Source organism: Gossypium raimondii, chromosome 13 (genome assembly GCF_025698545.1).
Source record: "Gossypium raimondii isolate GPD5lz chromosome 13, ASM2569854v1, whole genome shotgun sequence".
Lineage (NCBI taxonomy): Eukaryota > Viridiplantae > Streptophyta > Magnoliopsida > Malvales > Malvaceae > Gossypium > Gossypium raimondii.
The window spans coordinates 40,858,145-40,877,938 of NC_068577.1; the positions used below are offsets into that span (position 1 = coordinate 40,858,145).

A 19,794-nucleotide genomic window follows, 5' to 3' on the forward strand; every position below is an offset into this window, starting at 1 on the left:
TTAAGTTCCGTTATCTCCCTAACGGTAATCCTAAGTGGTAGTCCAACTAGATTTTAAGTGCCAACTTGGATTTCCTAATAAGATGAGAATAGATTTTTAATTAAATAAATTTAATTAATTAAAAATTTTATACCCTAAATCTTAGTTAAAAAACCGTTCACTCCCCCTTTCTTTAGTTTTCTTTTTCAGTTGACTGAGAAAGCTATCATCAGAATATTTTATTCACGTACAAAAACAAAAGAGAATTCAATGAAGGGTCCCGATATGTCTTCTTCACTAATCCATTAACCCTAATCAGTAATCTAATGTTCTTATCTCCCCAAATATCTTGCTTCCTCTGAAAACTCCCTACCAACGAGTGCCGACAGCCACCAATCACCACCGACCACCGTAACCCAACGCAATGACGCACCTTCACTGTCTGGTCACTTCACTCATCGCCGTCCAATATTTCAAGGCTAAAACAGCCTGCACTCTTCTGGGTTCTCCGTTGTCGTCGTTTATCATTCTTTGGAACCCTTTACCTTGATTCTTTCGGGTTCTCGGTTTTCAAGGTGTAATTAGTTGCCTTGTTTATTGATAAATGGACGGTGTTGGGGAAGTACTTAGTAGTGACATAGCTTTTTTGTGTTCATTATAGCAGCTTTAAAGAATTTTACTTATAAAAAGGACATGACAGAACAAATTTAAGACAACAGCCCTATACCTTTGCCTTTACCATTATTCCCAAATCCCCCAAATCACTTACTATTTTCACCAAAAATCCCTAGGTGTTGTTGTGCCGCTCACCAGCAGGGTGTTGATGTTGGAATTTTTTTGCCATTGATGTAGGGTGTTAACAATTTTTTTTAAAGCTTGAACTTTTTTTTTCCATTGATGTAGGGTGTTGGAATTCACTGTTTAAAGGTTCCCAGTTATTAAAGCATGAATTCACTGTTAAAGCGTCTCAAAAGCTATGAACTCTTTTTTTTCCATTGATGTAGGGTGTTGGAGGTTCATACTAAGTTACATGTGATTTAAGTTTTTAGAAAAATGGGTAATTTTTTAGGGTTAGAATGGATCCCTCAAAGCAAGAAACAAACCAAAAAAAAGCTTTTAAACCGATGGCTAGGAAGGAAACCCAAAATTCCAATTTGTTGTTTACAATACCATGACTCAGCAAAAAGAGGTTTTCAAGCCCAAAACCCCTGGAAAAGTTCACATGTATGTCTGCGGTGTCACTTGCTATGATTTCAGTCACCTTAGCCATGCTCGTACTACCGTTTCCTTTGATGTCCTTTACAGGTGCATAATTTGTCTTAAAGAAACCCCTTATGCTTTTTTCCCCATTTATTTTCAAAATTGGTTGCTGATTATTGGATTGTACAGGTACCTTAAGCATCTGGGTTATGAGGTTACTTATGTCAGGAATTTTACTGATGTTGATGATAAGGTGTGAATTTCTATCTGAGCAGCTCTTTGCTTTCGGTTTTTGGTGATTTAGTTGAGAGTAATGACATTTTTTTTATGTTGAAATGATACTTATCATTTGAATCTGATGCATTCAACTTATGTATTTCTAATATTGGGGTGGGGAGTTGAAACTTCAACTTAATAGTTGTTTTCTCCTTTTGAGCTTATTGAATAATTATGTCAACAGTTGACGTTACAAGAGCTTAAAGACTTCTATTTGATTTGTTTATCTATTTTGAACTTGTTTATGAGCATTCTTTCTGGAGATGTTATAGGTAGAATGCATTCTCTTGTTGCTTATGGTTTACCACTTTTACTTTCTGACTAATAGTCTATCTCTCATATCTCAACAACAACTATGTCTTTCTCATATTATGAGACCTACTGATTGGATTTCTCATATTATGAGAGCTACTGATTGGACTTTTTTAGATAATTCGTCGAGCCAATGAGACTGGAGAAGATCCTATAAGTTTAAGTGATCAGTACTGTAAAGAATATAATACAAACATGAGTGATCTACAGTGCATTTCTCCAACACATGAGCCTTTCTCCAACACATGAGCCACGTGTTTCTGATCACATGGAGCAGATCAAAGATATAATAACTCAAGTTTCCTTCCTATTTAATATGCTAGTTTTATTTTGTAGAAATATGAATACCATTATTCCTCCCTCCCTTTAGCAATCGTGCATATCTCTCTCCCCCTTGTGGAAATTATAGTGCACATATTTATGGTCGAGTTCACTGTTGCATCTCTATTGCTACTTTAGGGGAATTTTCCTTGTATAATTAGGTTTATGCACATTTAAAACTCATGATAGCACTATGTTTTTATGTATGCATGTATAATGTGCATATGTATGTATTTGCGTTCACAGAAGTATGATTCATTTAAATGAGTTATATTTGGTAGTTATATTTTCAGATCGTTACCTTATCATTGTGATAAAAAGCTATTATTGTGCATGTCATTGTCATGTATTGTATACTGGTAATTTATCTACATCTACCCAATGATAATCAATGATGTAGCAAGGACCTATGCTCTGGTCTTAGAAGGTGTTTAAGATGTTTCCTTCTAATATTGATATTGAAGAAGTAGAAGAGTAGTTTTTAACTTGCACCGATTCATATTGAGCTGAAGTTGCGCATTTTAATTGTTAAGAGTTGTTGAACAGTTGAACATGAAGTTTATTACATATATTGTATTAGTATAACGTGTGAAATTACTTCATATGCCTGGGATACAACAAAAAATAATAGTCCTTATTGGCGATAATAACCTGAGAATAGACACAAATGCTTCATGGAAGAGGAAAACAGATGGGGAGGAAAATGTCGTCTTAACCAAAAACAGGAAAAAGATTCAGTATGGTCGGCGCAGTTCAAGGGCATGGGAGTGGTTGAGTTTAGTAAGTGGGTACTCTTTGTAACTTCTTCAGATAGGGGGAGTTTGCTTCAGAACTAAAAGAAGAACACATGAGGCATGAAATGATTGAACTGAATGTTCTGTCCAAACTCTGCATTTCTTTTAACCCGTTTTTAAGTGATAGGTCTAACCCGATTTGTGTATAGTACATTCGAAGTTTTTAGAGTATGAACCCAGGTTTAATCTAATTAGTTCATATAGCCACCCTTAAGTGGTGATATCTACTAAGTTTGGGACTCAAATCCCAGTATCTGTTGTCTTCGTTGTGCATTAAAGAATAGGTTTAGAAACGGTAGGGCTAGTTGTACAACTGGCGTGGCCAACAAGAATGTAGATGTATATTATGTTGAATAATGTATTTACTTCACCTGTAATTTTTCCATCACATGCTTGTTTTACTATTATTATTTTGATAATCTTTTTATATAGTTTTTAAATAAAAAAATTTAAAAAATAACAGGCGTAAAGATTGAACCCATGTTTAATTCCATCAATAGTCATTCTTAAGTAAGCAAAGAAGTTTTTTAACATAAAATGTTTTCTTTTACCAAATTTGTGTATCCTAATTACTGGGAATGGGAACTATCATAAGCACCTATTGTGATACCCCAACCCAACAAGAAACTTGTCAAAAAACTATCTTGTAAATGCCAAATACACGCACAGGTTCAGGTTCTATGTTGCAACAAAAGTATGCACATTTTTTAACATAGAAGAACCAACAGTTGAATATCTAACATGTCCAATAGCCATTTCTCAAGTAATTGTTCAATAGTTTAACATTTCAAAAAAATATTGTTTCAAATCCTTAATTAAGACAAAATGTATATTCTAGCTATTGTTAACATGATTCAACAACCCTTCCAAAAAGATATATTCTTTGTTCACAAAATAGATTTCCTTTTGAAAGGTAAATTGGCCCTAAAATTTGCTGTCAGGTTTGAGCTTTGTTGGGTTAATGGTGGTTGGCTTGATGTGTTATCCATTGAAGTGGCTTGGTTCAAAATTTGTAGGCTTGATGATTGGCTTGCCATTTGGTTACCCCCAACAATCCCTTTGCAAGTCCTTGTATTATGGTCTGGTTTGCCACATTTGGTGCAATTAGCTTGCTGTCCTGTCTTGCTTAATTTTGGTCCACTCTTTCATACTTCATCTATTTCCTTCCTCCTTATTTGTTTGGGTCTTCCTAGGGGCCTTCTAATTATGGGAGGAAGAATGGGTTCCATGTCCCTTACATGTTCCCATTGCATAGGACCTATACAAAAAAATTTAAAGATGTCAAACACATTTTATAAATAAGTAATATTTGATAAAGGTTTAGGGTTTTAGGGCTATTACCTTTTACTGGGTTAATCAAGTGGTTGTAAATATTCAACTGGGTAGTGACAGTATAACATGTATTTACATATGTTTCAGGGCTCACAGCAAGTAATTGCATGCAAGAAACAACATGCTTACATGGGATTCCTGACAAGTCCCATTTTCTGCATGAACAGGAGGAGTTGAGGAGGTCAACCACATGCTTGTTGCCTAATCCACAGTCTACCTCATACTTCTCATTTCTAGCATATATCGACCATATACTATAAACAAAGTAACATTTTAAAGTTAAAAACTTTTCCATCGAAGCAACAGAATTCAAGCTAAGTAAAAAAGAGTTAACAAAACTTACTTATTAGACTGGCTAACAATTTCAAACAACTTCTTCTGTATCCTTGGACATAAAGGTCCAGGATACTTTTCAGCAGCCTCTCTCATAGAAACCAACCTAATCATGACTTTTCTTCTAATTATTTCCAACATCGTTAGGATGAGTTTATCTCTAGCTTCTAAAATGATCTGTAAGGAGAGCAAGTCTTTAAATAACTCCAACAAAAATTATACAACATGAAGTGATAAATAGTTAGATTTAAAAAATAAATTTTAACCTTGTTGAAACATTCACTGTTGTTGTTCAGTAGTAGATCAGATTTACATCTAGTTGAAAAGTGGGCTCTTGACCAAGTTCTTGGATCCTTGTCACGCAGCCAAGCCTCATTAGATTCTAACAGTGACCTTATTTCAGACATTGCTTCTTCAAATTGTCTTGGAAAAGTTGCTTTAGCAGCTTTCCAGTAAGTAAGACGCATAACTTGGCCTCTAAATCCTTCCATATTTTTAAAATTGTTGTAAAGATGTCTGGCACAATTTCTTGCTTCAGCATTAGGGAACAACAAAACAAAGAAATCGCTTCTATTAAACCCTGTAAAACAATTAAAACAACATGCTAAGTAATCGTTTTTATATAAACAATTTAGTGTATATTATGACTTTATAGTAACTTTTGTTTGTCAGACATGAAGCATATATTGTAGGAGTTGTCAATCTCCAAATCCCTCTGTAACAACTCGAGGAACCAAAACCATGATTGTTTGTTTTCACTCTCAACTGCACCAAAAGCCACTGGATATATACAATCATTGGCATCAACCCCGACAGTAGCTAGCAAATGTCCACCATAATATCCCTTCAGCCAACACCCATCTAACCTATAATTCTCCTACAACCAGTTAACCAACCTGATTTGCATGCTTCAAGGCATATATAAAGCCTCTGAAATAGCCTACAGTCTAATTTACAGATGGTTGTTGTACCAGGGTTGCTTCTCCTTAACTCAAGTAAATAATCATATATATTGCCTTATTGGGCTTTGTGATTCCCTTGAACTAGTTCCAGAGCCCTAATCTTAGCCCTCATACATTTAGTTCGAGACACTATTGTTCCAAAATCCACCATAATATCATTTTGTAAGGATGTTAAGGAATAATTAGGATCAACTTGAAATTTGTGTAAATAATGTATTGTAACACTCCTTACCCAAGACCATTTCCGGAGTCGAGCACGAGGCATTACTTAGCTTATCTTAATAATTCGGAGCATAAAAACTTGTTTTGAAAATTAATTTCACTATTTACAGCAAATCTGTCCAATCGTGCAGCAGTTACTAAATTGATTATAACTTGAGCTACGGGACTCAAAATTTAATTCCATAAATTTTCCCTGAAACTAGACTCATATATCTTCCTGCAATAAAATTTTTATACTTTTTGGTTCAGCAAATTAGTACAGTTTATTAGTTAAAGTATCTCATGTTTCACCACTTAACTGTCCTGACCTCTTGCCACTAAAAATAAGTTTTCTCACTGTGGGATTTTCATATGGTGTTACCACTTCTTTCTACAGAAAATAGACTCAATAAGGATTCTAGAAATATAAACTAAAACTCATAAATATTTTTGTACAATTTTTAGTGATTTTCTAAACTCAGAACAGGGGAATCCAAAAACAGATCTGACCCTATCTCACTAAAATTAACATATCTCAAAATATAAAATTCATTTTGATACACCATTATTTTTCTATGAAAGTAGACTCAATAATATTTCAATCTATATATCATTCACCTTATAACTCATTACATACTATCCTAGGTGATTTTTCAAAGTCACGTCACTGTGCTGCCTGAATTCTGTTTCTTTGCAAAATTTTACCCCTTTCATGACTTCCATGCATAATTTATCACCTAGACTCTTATAACAACAAACACCTTCATACTTAACCATTTTAATAACCATTCATCATCAAATACTTACACACCATTCTTTAGCAAAATCATAATTACAAACATGCAAAATAACTAAATCCCTATACATGCCATAACTCAAACGTGTTTCATCATGAAATACCGAGCAGTTGTGGTTGATAGCGTGGACGATCTCCGACTTCTTTAGGATCCTTGAAGTAGCTTTGCAATACTATAAGAGAAAGAGAAATAAAAGAAGTAAGCATAAATCTTAGTAAGTTTACTAGCAAATAAATAACAACATTAAACACAAATAATTAAACTCAAGTGTTTATATCTCTAGTTTACTCTTTAGTTAGTCTCATTCTAGTTCTCTTGCTTGTTTACTTAGTACACTTGTGTGCATAACTTGCTCTTCTCTTGCTGCATCATTGAATATCAATTGTTAATTTAATAAATTCTTAACTCTTATAACTCACCTGAGTTTGCCATTTTTGCTTTTAACTGAACTTTCATGTATATGATTCGTTTACTAGCCCGTTGAGCCACATTGGAATAATAAGATACTTGGGTCTCTTCTCATCATAACATGCCAAAGCCATGTCCCAGACATGGTCTTACGGAGGACCTCTCATCTCGGTGCCAACGCCATGTCCCAGACATGGTCTTACATGGGACTTCTAATCTCGGTGCCAACGCCATGTCCCAGACATGGTCTTACATGGGACATCTCATGATCTCAATGATGCCAATGTCATGTCCCAGACATGGTCTTACATGGGATCTCTTTACCCAAATGTCATGACATCCGTATCCAGTACTTTCCTTATGTAACAACGGGACTTTTTTAATATTAAATTCTTTATCATTTTATACTTGAATCAATATCAAAAAAATTCATGGAATAAATTCATAGTTGCTATAAAATAGCAGTATTAGTAATAATTATTGAAATATTGTATGTAAACTTACCTCGGTACCAAATATAGCCCAATTCACCAACTTAGTCTTCAACTGTATTCTTCCTTTTATCTAACATTGAGTTTCATTCTTCTTGATCTAAAATAGAAAATTTAACTTATTTAATACTCACATTCATCAAAACAACCTTCGACTCTAACTTTGTCAAAATTATGATTTTGCCCCTAAACTTTTATATAATTACATTTTTGCCCCAAGGCTCGGAAATTAAACTTCATCTCTTATTCTTATGTTTTATAAAATTCTGAAAATTTTTCTCTTCTATGACAACATCAAATTCCCACTCTAACATGTATTTATGAACATTAGGTATTTTACCGATTATGCGGTTTTACTCGTTTTCGCTTAAAATCAACTAGCAAAAGTTGTTTAACATAATTTCTAGCTTCATATTCTATCATAAAACATCAAAATAAACACTTTTCACATATGGGTATTTTTCCAAATATAAACCCTAGGTTAAATTATTGCTAGAATAAGCTAAATTAAGCTATTAGGATCTCAAAAACGTAAAAAAATATTAAAAACGGGGCTTAGAATCACTTACTATGAAGATTGGAACCTTGAAAAACCCTAAATATGGCTTCCCCCTTGCTGATTTCATTCACTATGGAGAAGATGATATTTGTGGCCATCTTTTTCCCTTTTTAATTCTTTTTATTACTAGATTACCAAATTACCCCTAACTTAAAAATTTCCTATTTCACCTATCTCATGTCCATTTTTGTCTACCAACTTAACCATCGGTCTAATTACCATATAAGGACCTCCAATTTAAAGTTTCATAACAATTTGACACCTCTAACATATAGAACTCAACTTTTGCACTTTTTACAATTTAGTCCTTTTGACTAAATTGAGTGCCCAAACGTTGAAATTTTCGAACGAAATTTTCACAAAATAATTTTGTGAACTCGTAGACCATAAAAATATAAGAAAAATAAATTTTTCCTCATCAGATTTGTGGTACCGAAACCACTGTTCTGATAACCTTGAATTTAGGCCATTACATGTCTAGCCATCCACTTTGAAGTAATATTCTTATTTTTCATTACCTTGCCACACTTATGGTGGTTGACTAAGTTCTTAATTTGCCAAATCTCATCCATTGGATCCTTGGGATTTAACTTGGATGCCCATAACGTCCATGGACAACTAGGTACACAGACTGCTTTCACCCTAAGCTTGTCATTCCTAGTTAGTTTGGTTTCTACCGTATTTATCCTCCCATACTGTTTAACTGCATCTTTTAAAATGTCTCTACTAGGGAAAACCAAACCCTTTATCAATATAGGGTTCATCATATCAGTTTCAGAATTGAATAGAGGGTACTTTTTATTCCCATATTTATCATAATCCACGTTATTATTCAAATCATCATCACTGTTACTATCAAAATCATCTTCTAAACTCCAAAAACTTGAACCCAGTAAGTGGTCACTCCTTCTATATCATTTCACCTACTAGTTCAACCTCTAGTTCATCTACCCTATCACCATCAGACTCAAAAGAATCAGAATAAGGAGTACCTGACTCATAAGCTTTATATGAACTATCATCTAAGTCAGACGCTTCTCCTCCAAAATCTCCCCCTAAAGTATTTTGTTCAACTTCAAAACCTATACCAAAAAGGAAAAATAAAACATTATATTAGTATCAACAAATTGCACAACAATTCAAACCTCTAAAAACATTATCTCAACTTTAGTTCAATTTCAAACAACATCACTAATGAATTTATGAACATTTTAGGACAGTCAGAAAACAGTCGATATTCACATTCGGACAACATTAAAATACATAATCTAGAACATGAAAACAGTAATCATTATTCACGTCTTGACACCTGAGTTAAAATGAAAAGCTGAACATATACATTTGCATCAAACTACACCTAAGTTAAAATTAAAGTCCATGTTTTGGGAGACAACAACGTAATTACTTTCCATTTCTTTAAGAAAGTTCCTTTGTGAATCTTCAGTGTAACAAGTCTGGTTGATCTCTTTCTTGCTTTAATATCGTCCCTTGTAGAAGCTTCTGTATTAAAATTTGGGTTGCCATATCATTTCTATTACATGGCATTGTTGTTACCCATGTGTATGTCTCATGTCTGTGTAGTTTATAATTTTCAAAACTCGTATTTTAGTGGGTAAGTTCAGGAATTTAAAATAAATGGCCTGTGAATAGATGTTTAAATCCTCACCTATCATAGGAAGTTGAATAAATAACAACTATACAGTAGAAAGTGTAGAAGATAAATCAGTTTATCTCAGTAATTATGCAATGGGATTCTTTACAGATAAGTTGTGGGGTATATGCTCAAAAACTAGCTTTAAGATGGAAAAGAAAAAAATTGTGGATGATTTGTTTTTCAAATGCCAGCTTCACCACATAGTTACATGATGTACACATGCATATGTACTCATGAACTCACATATATTAAAGCTAAATCTCACTGTGTTCATGGTCTAATCTAATCCCTTTTAAATTGTGGTGTTCCTGTCTGCATATGTGGTTATATCTGTTTTCTATGATTTTTTTTAAAATTGGACTAGAGTGCAGGTATCACTAGTAGTTTTCATCGTTCCATCTTTTTTTTTAATATTTACTGATTGTTGAGATTTGAAATTATTGATCAGAGGTGTGTGTATATTTCTTCTAATGGAGGTCGAGTTTGTCGACCATTGGTAATAGTTGACAAGAGAGTATTGAGGATCAAAGAACACCATATGAAGGACTTGCTGGTAAGAGTTATGCTTCCTATTTTATCCAAATAGAATCATCTTGGTTGAAAACTAATTCTAAATTTTGTGCTTATCAAAGATGGTGTTCTTGAATAACTACAGTATAAACTAATTCTTGGTTGAAAACTAATTATTCACGTACTAAACTATTTTTGAATAACTACAGTATAAACTAAGTCTTGGTTGAAAACTAATTATTCACGTACTAAACTATTTTTGAATAACTACAATATAAACTATTAAAGCAAGAAAACACCATATTCAGATATAAAAACAAGTACTAAACTATTTTTGAATAACTACGGTATAAATTTTTTTAACCTTTCTCCTTTTTTTGAGAGAGAAAATTAAACACAGAGACATGGAAATAATATAAATTTGAATGGAACATGCTAAACACAGGAACATGGAAATAATATAAATTTGAAGGTAAAAGGGGTTCCAGCAATGATGAGCGACGACAGTGGAGAACCCAGAAGAGTGCAGGTTGCTTGAGCCTTGAAATATTGGACGGTGGTGAGTGAAGTGACCAGAGAGTGAAGGTGCGTCACTGCTTTGGATTACGGTGGTCGGTGGTGACTGGTGGCTGTCGGCACTCGTTGGTAGGGAGATTTCAGAGGAAGCAAGATATTTGGGGAGATAAGAACATTAGATTACTGATTAGGGTTAGTGGATTGGTGAAGAAGACATACCTGGACCTTCATTGAATCCTCTGTTGTTTTTGTACGTGAATAAAAAATTCTGATGATAGCTTTCTCAGTCAACTGAAAAAGAAAACTAAAAAAAGGGGGAGATGAACGATTTTTTAACTAAGATTTAGGGTTTAAAATTTTTAATTAATTAAATTTATTTAATTAAAAATCTATTCTCATCCCATTAGGAAATCCAAGTTGGCACTTAAAATCTAGTTGGACTGCCACGTAGGATTACCATTAGGTAGATAACGGAACTTAATGGAAGAGTGATCACTTCGTAACAAAATAATAACATAAGTGACTAAAACATAACATTTCAAACATAAGTGACTAAAATGTAACCTGAGGCAAACAAAAATGACTATTTTTGTAGTTTACCCCTTTATAATAAGTCTTTTTAAAAAAAAAAAAAAAAACTCTAAATGAACCCCTCTTCTTTAATACATACTCATTAAACATCTCGACTATAGTTTGTTGGCATTTTGGATGACATGAAATTTACACAAAATTGCATATAAATTATTTGGACAAAACACATGAATAAAAAAGTTGTCCTTTTAATCATAAACATATATTTATAAGATTATCACGACTTTATTGTAAAACTATTTTAATTTAATAAAATTTTATAATAAAAGGTAAAATATAAAATATAAAATTGTTTAATTTTTTGAGTCAATGAAATTGTTTAAATCTTTTACCAAAGGATGAATAGATTTGATGAAAGCAACGTTAACGTATTTAAAAGATATAAAAAATATTTTTTATTTTACAATTATTTAAAATTTTATTAGGTTAAATACATGCACTTAATTTTATAGTTAGATATTCATATTGATCGCAATATATTTGTGATAAAAGAAAAGATAAAATTTTCTTTTTAACTTATATGTTTTTCCAAATAAATAAATAATTTCCATATAAATTTCTCAAAATAAATTCCATATTATCAATCAATGCCACCAATTTATTAAAATTAAGGTCTCTTATCAATATATTTTAAAGAATATGAGTTTATTAAGGTAAAACACTACGATTACATTTTAAATATGTTATTATATAGTTTGAGGACATTTTAAATATATATATATATAAGTATTATTTAATTCTCAAAAAATGAATTTAAAGTTAAAATAAAATAAAGAAAATAAAAAAATGGCTGCCCACAAATGTCAATCATCCATCTTTACTATAACAGCATTTAGAGGCGTATTTGGTGTTTGTATCAATCTTCAAATCCAAATCAAAGTGCACCCCAATCCCATGCAACTCCCCAAATTGGTGATGAGAAGATAATCATATCAATCAAGTCACATGACGGTGCACCTCCCTCCGTTCCTGAAGAAGCATGCATCAATGCCAAAGCCAAAGCCAAAGTCACTCACTCATACATACATACATTTGTTAAAGCATTTAAGAAATTCTACATGTATACCTCTCTCGGAACTCAAAACCAGCCAATGTTTGCTCGAATTTAGCCCACTCCGGACACATCCCTTCAGGATTTACATTTTCCGGTCCGGAAATATAAGCCTGAATGACAAATTGCAGATCCCTTTCGCTGTTTGTGCCAAAATGCCACAACTTTGTAAGGCTACGGAATAAATATGACCAGCCACAATAAAATGTCACTATAGGAGAGTTAACCTACCTCCCTTCATACATTGATAACCAAGCGAAATATGCCGCCCCAAAATACATGGACACAAATGGTTTGGTGAGATCTTCTTCGTAATCTATCGGATAATCCCTGAATCCCACCTCTCTTCACACCAAAATTACAAGTTTCAGACATATTTTATCACTGCTATAAACTGATAGTATGCTAAAGCAACGCTATTTTAATCTTAAAGTAATTATTGTGTCTAAACCACATTTTTAGATGGTAAATTTATTTTCGTTTCTTATGACAAATCTGATATCGCATCTAGGTTGCATGAAACAACTGTCATTTGATTCAGAAGGCACAGACTATTTGTGTAATTAAACTTTTTATTGGATTGCTATTCTTGATGGTAAAGAAATGTTGTTTCATTTAGATTTTCACTCACGTGTAAAGCCGAAAAGCTGTAGAGTAGTCAATTCCCATTAGTCCTGCTCGTTCTTCAGTCCCGTCTACGTTGCGCATGCTAACCATCTCAGCCAGAGCACAAAGTGCCGTCTGTACAGAATGTTTGTGTCAAAACAAAAGTTGGACAAAACCAAAATACAAAAATACATAGGTCAAGTATTTACTGCATCCTGTTCATGTAAACTTTAGTTGTCTCGGATTTCATTTTTCCTACTTGTATTCATTCACATTTGCACACTTGTGCACGTGAAGGTCCATGTACATATCCAAACATCTTAGGAAAACTCAGCTTGTGAAGCACATTAAAATAAGAAAGAAAAGGTGATTAAACAGCTTCATATTTCATATCATTTCCTTTTTGTCCTACTGGGAACAATATGCTAAAATCTAGATACCCTCATGGGCCTTGTAGGTTTACTCAGGACCATCAAGAGACCACGAGGGTATCTAGATTTAGCCATTGCTCAGTAGGACAAACTAAATCACCAAGAAAGAACAGCTATGCGATACTAAAAAGCAAGAGAAGGAAATTTAAAGGACTGGTGGATCAGTAATAATTGAAGGAATTGAAAATTAAAGAGAGCATTTTCTCAAAAGAAAGAAAAGAAGAAGTGACCGGAGCAAACTTTAAACGTTAATCCACTAGATTCAGTTCAGGTCAGAAATACTTACAAAAACCTTACATTCTCAGGAAAGTTAAATATAGAAATCTCCATGGAAAGTGATCATTTTCCTTGATACTAAAAGCCCTCTAGGGATAAACTCAGCCACAAGATGTCAAATGGCCAAAAAACGCAAAAAGAGAAAAAATCTCCAGGGTGTTGCAGAACTGATGCTTTTGAAGCATAGCGGGGGCCTGGATAATTTTTATCCAAAAGCACATTTGATGCTCCTTTTTAGAAGGAGGATTAGATTGGCAATGTGGGACATTTATTGGGAAGCATATTTGTTGATCAGGTTTTTAGTCTAGGGCCACCATCAGCGTAGCTCTTTAGATTTCATAGTTCATTTAGCTAAGCAAACCTTTCTATTATAAAAAGCAAATTGAAATTGTTGAAATCCAACTTTTCACTGGTGGTGACATACCCAATCACCCATAATGTAGCACTATGCACTTACATAAGAAATTATTCGTATCTTTCTGAAAATTTGAATCATAGAGTTAAATTGTGTGTGAAGTGTGAACCACTTTTGACTTTGTGTCTAGTTTAATCAGGCTGGTAGAACAGATGAGCTTTGGTTAAAAAAGAAATCAGTAAAACAGTTGTTCTGAAAATAAGAATAAAAACCTAAATATTAGCTAACTTTTATTCTGCCAACCTTCTTTATCCAACTCCATACTTACTGGTTTTATTCCCATTGTACTGAAGTAATTGTTAACAATTATTTCTGCAACTGCCTGCAACAAGACATGCCAATGATTCAAGAAAAAGTAAAGATGTAAAGCAAAATAAAAGAACACTTCTGGCAATACTTATTTACATGCATGTGTTAATGAATAATTATAAGCTACTTCAAAGGAATAACATAGTTGTTTGCTTTATTTTTTTATTCATTTCCATTCAAATTATGTCTATATCATCATGTGCATTTGGTTTATCACCATGGCAGTTAGAAGTTTTCCAGAAACAGGAGTGTAAGTTCTTTGAGTGTGTCTAGGTGTGACAGCTTGCTTAAACAACCTTGAGCGTTATCCCGACAGCATTAAAATCTCCTCCATTATGCTCAACAGGGGAAAAAAAATTTCTCCATGCTTATCAACCAAAATTGTTCGGCTGATAAGGTCTCTATTTCTAGTAACCAAATATCCTCTAAACCAAGCCTTCAAACAACTTTTATTAGCAGTATTCCCAATTTCAGTTGCCAAACCTTATCCTGTTGTACTTAGAGTATAGTACCTAAGGATCCTACAACATTTGGCCCAAGAAAATCATAACTTGCACATAAATTTTAACCCTTGAAAAGAATATTATATTTATATGCACTCTTGATAAAATGTCAAAGAGGAAAAATGTATATGGATCAGACCTTCAGTTCTAAACGAGAAAGACATGGGTTCTTCTCACTATCAAGGGTAAATAGCACTTTTCCCCTTTTCTGACTAGATTTATTCCACTCGTTGCAGATTTCAGGATTATTCCACATCTCTCTCATGTCTTCGGGGGAAACTCTGGAGTCCCAATACAGGCAGGCATCATCTGCAGCTCTCCGATAAAGAAAAACAGGCATGTAAGGTAGCAGTATTGAGATGCAAAACAAATAAGCAGAAAACGATGTTCTGAGAGGATAGAGATAATGCCCCCCAGATCTATATGCTCCATTTTCAGCAAATAAATGTTGAATTTAGAAGATTATCCTTACATGTTATTCTTGATAATTTTAAATTTTACTGGATTATTACTGTCTCACTTCTTGAATTGTTCAGATTAAACTTTTACTTCATGCAACACAAAGGGTACAAAATCTAACAGTTTACTTGTGAAAGAAAGCGTAGAGGTTGCCTCAGTTTTCCCACTTTATTTCCAAAGGAGATGGAAATAACCTCAAGTAAATAAGAGGGGAACAACCTGAGTTCGATGAATCCAGTGCAGTTGAAGTTGGTGCTTGAGTAGTCGGACCATTAGAATGTTTTCTGCACCTGAACGACAAACCAATAATGATAGATTAGTTCTATTATCATAGCTGTTAACTTTTCATTTTTCACTGGTTTATATCTGCTTCACAAGGAAGCATAGCTTCAATTTGGACAAATATTTGCTCTTCAGAAGATAAACAAGATAAGCTAAAGTGAAAGCAAAGAAGTGGAAACTCTAACTTCAAGCACACAGATAATAATTTCAGTTTAATGACACCAAAAAAAAAGACTTGTCTAGAATTTAGCCTTACTGATATATGATCCAACCCAGAAAATGGACATGAAGCTGGACTAGCACGGTGTGCACTTAGAGAAAATCTAACACAATTTTCATAAGAAAAAAATGGGAAGGAATTTCAAGGATGATAATGCAAATCTAATAAATAAGAAGTTTATAAACAATATCCAGAGAAGGAAAATTCTAGTACTGGAAGGTAGTGCATGCTGTTGGCACTTTCTCTTCACTTTAAGGTACCTAAAAATTTTAACTGCGTACAGGGTTAAAACCATTTGGAGTTGGAAGTTCATCCACGAAGAATATTAATTTCAATCCGACAAATAGAGAAGATGAATAGGCAAAAACCAAAAGCCCTAGAGAACCAGGAAAATAAAGATAAAAGACTACATCTTCCACTGGAAAGTTTCAAGAAGTACTTGAGTAAAATTTGTTATTCAAATGCAGAACTTTCTTGAGGGGTAATAAAAACCTGGGTGTAAAAGTCTCTTTCACAGAAATATAACGCTTCCAATATGGCAGGGTTGATTTATGAGTTGCTTTCTTTGTACCACCCTTATAAGCCCTGACCATAAACTCTTCAGTTCTAACTCTGCAAATTCAGAACATTCGAGAGAAATGATACCAAATTATTTACTGACCTCATCTAGTACGTAATATATTCAAGATGGATCCAAGGTCTTCACTGCAAACTCACTTGTTTTCAAAGTTTGATAACCATTTAAGGTAGGTTGCTCCGAAATATACATTTACGAACGGCCTGTACAGAATATCTGGATCCCCTTCAATTTTGTATAATGAAATCTGATACTCCCTACAAGAATTTTCAAACTACAAGTTCATAAATCCAAATCAGGTTTAGCTTAGTTACATGCAGCTGCACTAGAAAACATAAAATTGTACTTGGCCATCGACTCTGCAGTTGCTGGTGAAATCTGCATGATTCCTACTGTAGTGACCTTGGATTTCTTATCATGTTGCTCGGCAAGAGGCTGCCTATTACTTTCAAGTTCTGCAATAGTACAAATCATCTCCTGCAGAACAGTGAAAGAATGTCAAACTTTAAAAATTAGAAATAAGTAATAACTATAACTTCAATTTTTCTACAGATTATTTAGGATGGATAACATTATTAGTATATGTTCTTAGTAGAGCATAAGCAGACCAACTATTTGCTAGGCTGATTGAAGCAGTCTTAGTTAAAGTCTGATGTACATAGTATATTGGCACATAACATAGCCATGCTACAAAACAATGTACTACAAGGAAGTAGCCAATTCACTGCAAATTTAGTCTTTTCCCTTGACTTAATTTTCTATTGTGCATGGTATATTTTCCTTTTGTCAATACAAGACATATTTTAGAAAGTAATAGTCATCATTGGACTGTACGGTGTCAATCTTTTTTGCCTCCATCCATTCACTTCACCTCAAATTGACAGTTCCTTTTAACAGAACCTTTTGTGATATTACCATCTGGTATTGGATTTTTAATGTTTATAGCATTCCCCCCAACTTGACACAATTTAGCTGTTGTAGAATCCATTTTTGAGAATGAAATATATGAAGGTGGGGTTCACGATATATCTTTGAGTAAATACTTTGTATCTTTATTGTAATGTATTGACCCTCAGTCAAACTCCAGTGGTTAAAAATTCAACTCTTTATTTGCCTTAAAACAAAAATGGTCAAAAGCCAATATCTGGGACAAAGTAAGATTCATTCAGACAAATAGAGAGGAAAGGAAGAGAGAGATGGAAGGTTTCCTACAAACAGGATAGATTTAAAAACTTGCAGTGTCATAATCGTGTTTAAGGTATATTAAATTTATAAAAATTTTGATACATTAATAATTTGTATTGTATAGATTTCAAGGTATTCGTATATTCATGTCATCAGAAAATGGCGTATCCTGAAAATAGCCTTGTCTTCAGAAATTAGGATTATGATAGTAACACTTCATTGTTATATGCATATTATTTAAGAAGAGTTTCTGTCAGTAATTATACTGCCTGACCAGAGTAACTTTACACTAATGTAAGATAAAATCATATAACAAATTTCTGTATGATCAAGACTGGAAATCAGTGGTACAGGAGACAAATCCAGGTGATAGGTGACATACCGGATCTATATGTGTATCAAAATGTCTGCTAGTAACTATTTCAGCAACAGCCTGAAACAGCACCATAAGATAAATTAGAAGTAAAAACCTTGTGGCAAAATCTAACGGTCTTGAGTTTATTATTATTATTGTAGTATAGGAGTAAGCAAAGTATATTACTGTATCATCCTAATGCGTTGGAATAACGAATAAGATAAAATCAGACTAATATCTAAAAGTAACCAAAACAAAAGTACTTAAGGAAGATTAAATGTTATAAAAGAAAATTTAACTTCTTAGCCATTCAAACTTTATGGAAAACTACTTATTGAGATTAAACTTCCCAAATTTTAATAGCAGTGAAGTATTGATAATATGGTATTCAAGTTGCGTACCCGCATCTCTGTTTGTGTCAAATAAGGCTGTCCTTCAGGATCCCTTGATAGGTGAACTTTTTGTCCTTGAGTCTCCCCAACATCAATCCACTCTTTTCTCACTGCAGGTTGTTGCCACATTGCTTCCAAATCCTCAGGATCAACACAGTCATCCCAATATTTGAAGCTGACCATCGTGGCAGGACTGCTCAACAGCATTGGATTCGATTACTCCAATATTGATAGAAACATCACACGGTAGGCAAGGAAATGGAACTATGAAATTTGCCGTTCAAGGGGCAATAATGGATAACTATTTCATACATTTATAGCTAATGATCCATATGTAAATTGTATTCCTAACACAGGAGAATACAAAGATGGATGCATCAAAGTAAAAACACTAAGGAGCAGTCTACCATTAGGAGAAACGAAAGCAAAAGCAAAGTGTACGAGGCAATTATCGATTGGAATTACCAAAGCACTGAAAAAAGAACATTTTGTATGAATTTTGAACAAGACAAAGGATCAAAGAAGCACCCAATGAAATATTCTTTATCCAGACAAAACCAGGAGAAATCATTGTTCTCTTTCCACTTCCCTTCTTCCCTAAAAGAAAAGGATGGAATTTTAACCTATACTCAGAACCATAGACACTCACCCCTCAAAAATGAAGATTCCCAAGATTCTAAACAAAAACAATCTAAAGATTTATTGGTATCAACAAATTCCAATGAAACAAATAATATGGGAAAAACACCATACATGATCAAATTCAAATATTGAAGTTAAAATGCCGAAACACAAAAAGATGAAAAAAAACCCCCATAAATCAGATACATATATATAGACATACATGCAAGGAAAAATAAGAAAGAGCGAGAGAGAAAAGAAATACCAGCTTAACACAAGGAAATATGAAATAGTAATAATACCATAAACAGAAGAGAAGAAAATGAGAAGGAAGAAAGGAATATAATGGAGAAATGGGTAACTAGAGATTTTAGAAAAGAAGGAAAGATGAGTGAAATGCCATTGATACCGGCACTGGCTTCTGTAATTTTCAAAAAAATATATATATTGGCCAAGTGGATTCATTAGCAAAGCACGACACTTGGCATTTGTAAATTGGAATGCTCTGTGTATCTCTCTTCTGCCTACCAATACGAATGAATGAATACCCGCCTCTTTTCTTCCATTAGTCTCCTTGTCGTTAATAGATACAACTGTTCGGGCGTCAAGTTATCCGTTTATTTCGTTACCTTCTGTTGGTATTGGCATGTATTTGAAAAAGCATAATCTATCACCAAAAAAAAAAAATAATAATAATTAATTATTAACTGGTTTATTAATCTAAAAAATATTTTTTTAAATAATAATAAAGATATATAAATATTAATAAAAATAAAATTTTATAATTTTTAAGAAGTAATTCTTGGTCAAGGATAATCACAGCCTCAACCGTGATAGATCTATTATAAATAATATAAAATTAATTATTATAAATAA

At 33.3% G+C, this 19,794-nt stretch overlaps 2 protein-coding genes across 4 annotated transcripts; one reads left to right on the plus strand and one right to left on the minus strand.

The window, feature by feature from the left end:
* Positions 1-563: 563 nt before the first annotated feature.
* On the plus strand, positions 564-2,115 carry LOC105783873 (cysteine--tRNA ligase 2, cytoplasmic-like). 2 transcript variants are annotated; one of them, XM_012609565.2, is made up of 3 exons: positions 564-1,284; positions 1,369-1,432; positions 1,885-2,115. In XM_012609565.2, exons 1-3 carry the CDS (start codon positions 1,151-1,153, stop codon positions 2,014-2,016), a joined length of 330 nt encoding a protein of 109 aa, XP_012465019.1. In that variant the 5' UTR covers positions 564-1,150; the 3' UTR covers positions 2,017-2,115. The 2 variants fall into 2 exon arrangements, with proteins under 2 accessions (XP_012465019.1, XP_052481879.1); XM_052625919.1 differs by having other exon boundaries at positions 564-1,432.
* Positions 2,116-11,949: 9,834 nt separating this feature from the next.
* Positions 11,950-19,466, minus strand: LOC105783871 (uncharacterized). Of its 2 annotated transcripts, none has more exons than XM_012609561.2 (13): positions 19,221-19,466; positions 18,307-18,490; positions 17,933-17,983; positions 16,712-16,842; positions 16,506-16,622; positions 16,281-16,400; positions 15,506-15,576; positions 14,967-15,136; positions 14,284-14,337; positions 12,919-13,028; positions 12,519-12,632; positions 12,303-12,428; positions 11,950-12,205 (listed from the first exon to the last, which is right to left on the minus strand). In XM_012609561.2, exons 2-13 carry the CDS (start codon positions 18,478-18,480, stop codon positions 12,178-12,180), a joined length of 1,266 nt encoding a protein of 421 aa, XP_012465015.1. In that variant the 5' UTR covers positions 18,481-18,490; positions 19,221-19,466; the 3' UTR covers positions 11,950-12,177. The 2 variants fall into 2 exon arrangements, with proteins under 2 accessions (XP_012465015.1, XP_012465013.1); XM_012609559.2 differs by having other exon boundaries at positions 19,184-19,465.
* Positions 19,467-19,794: the final 328 nt, after the last annotated feature.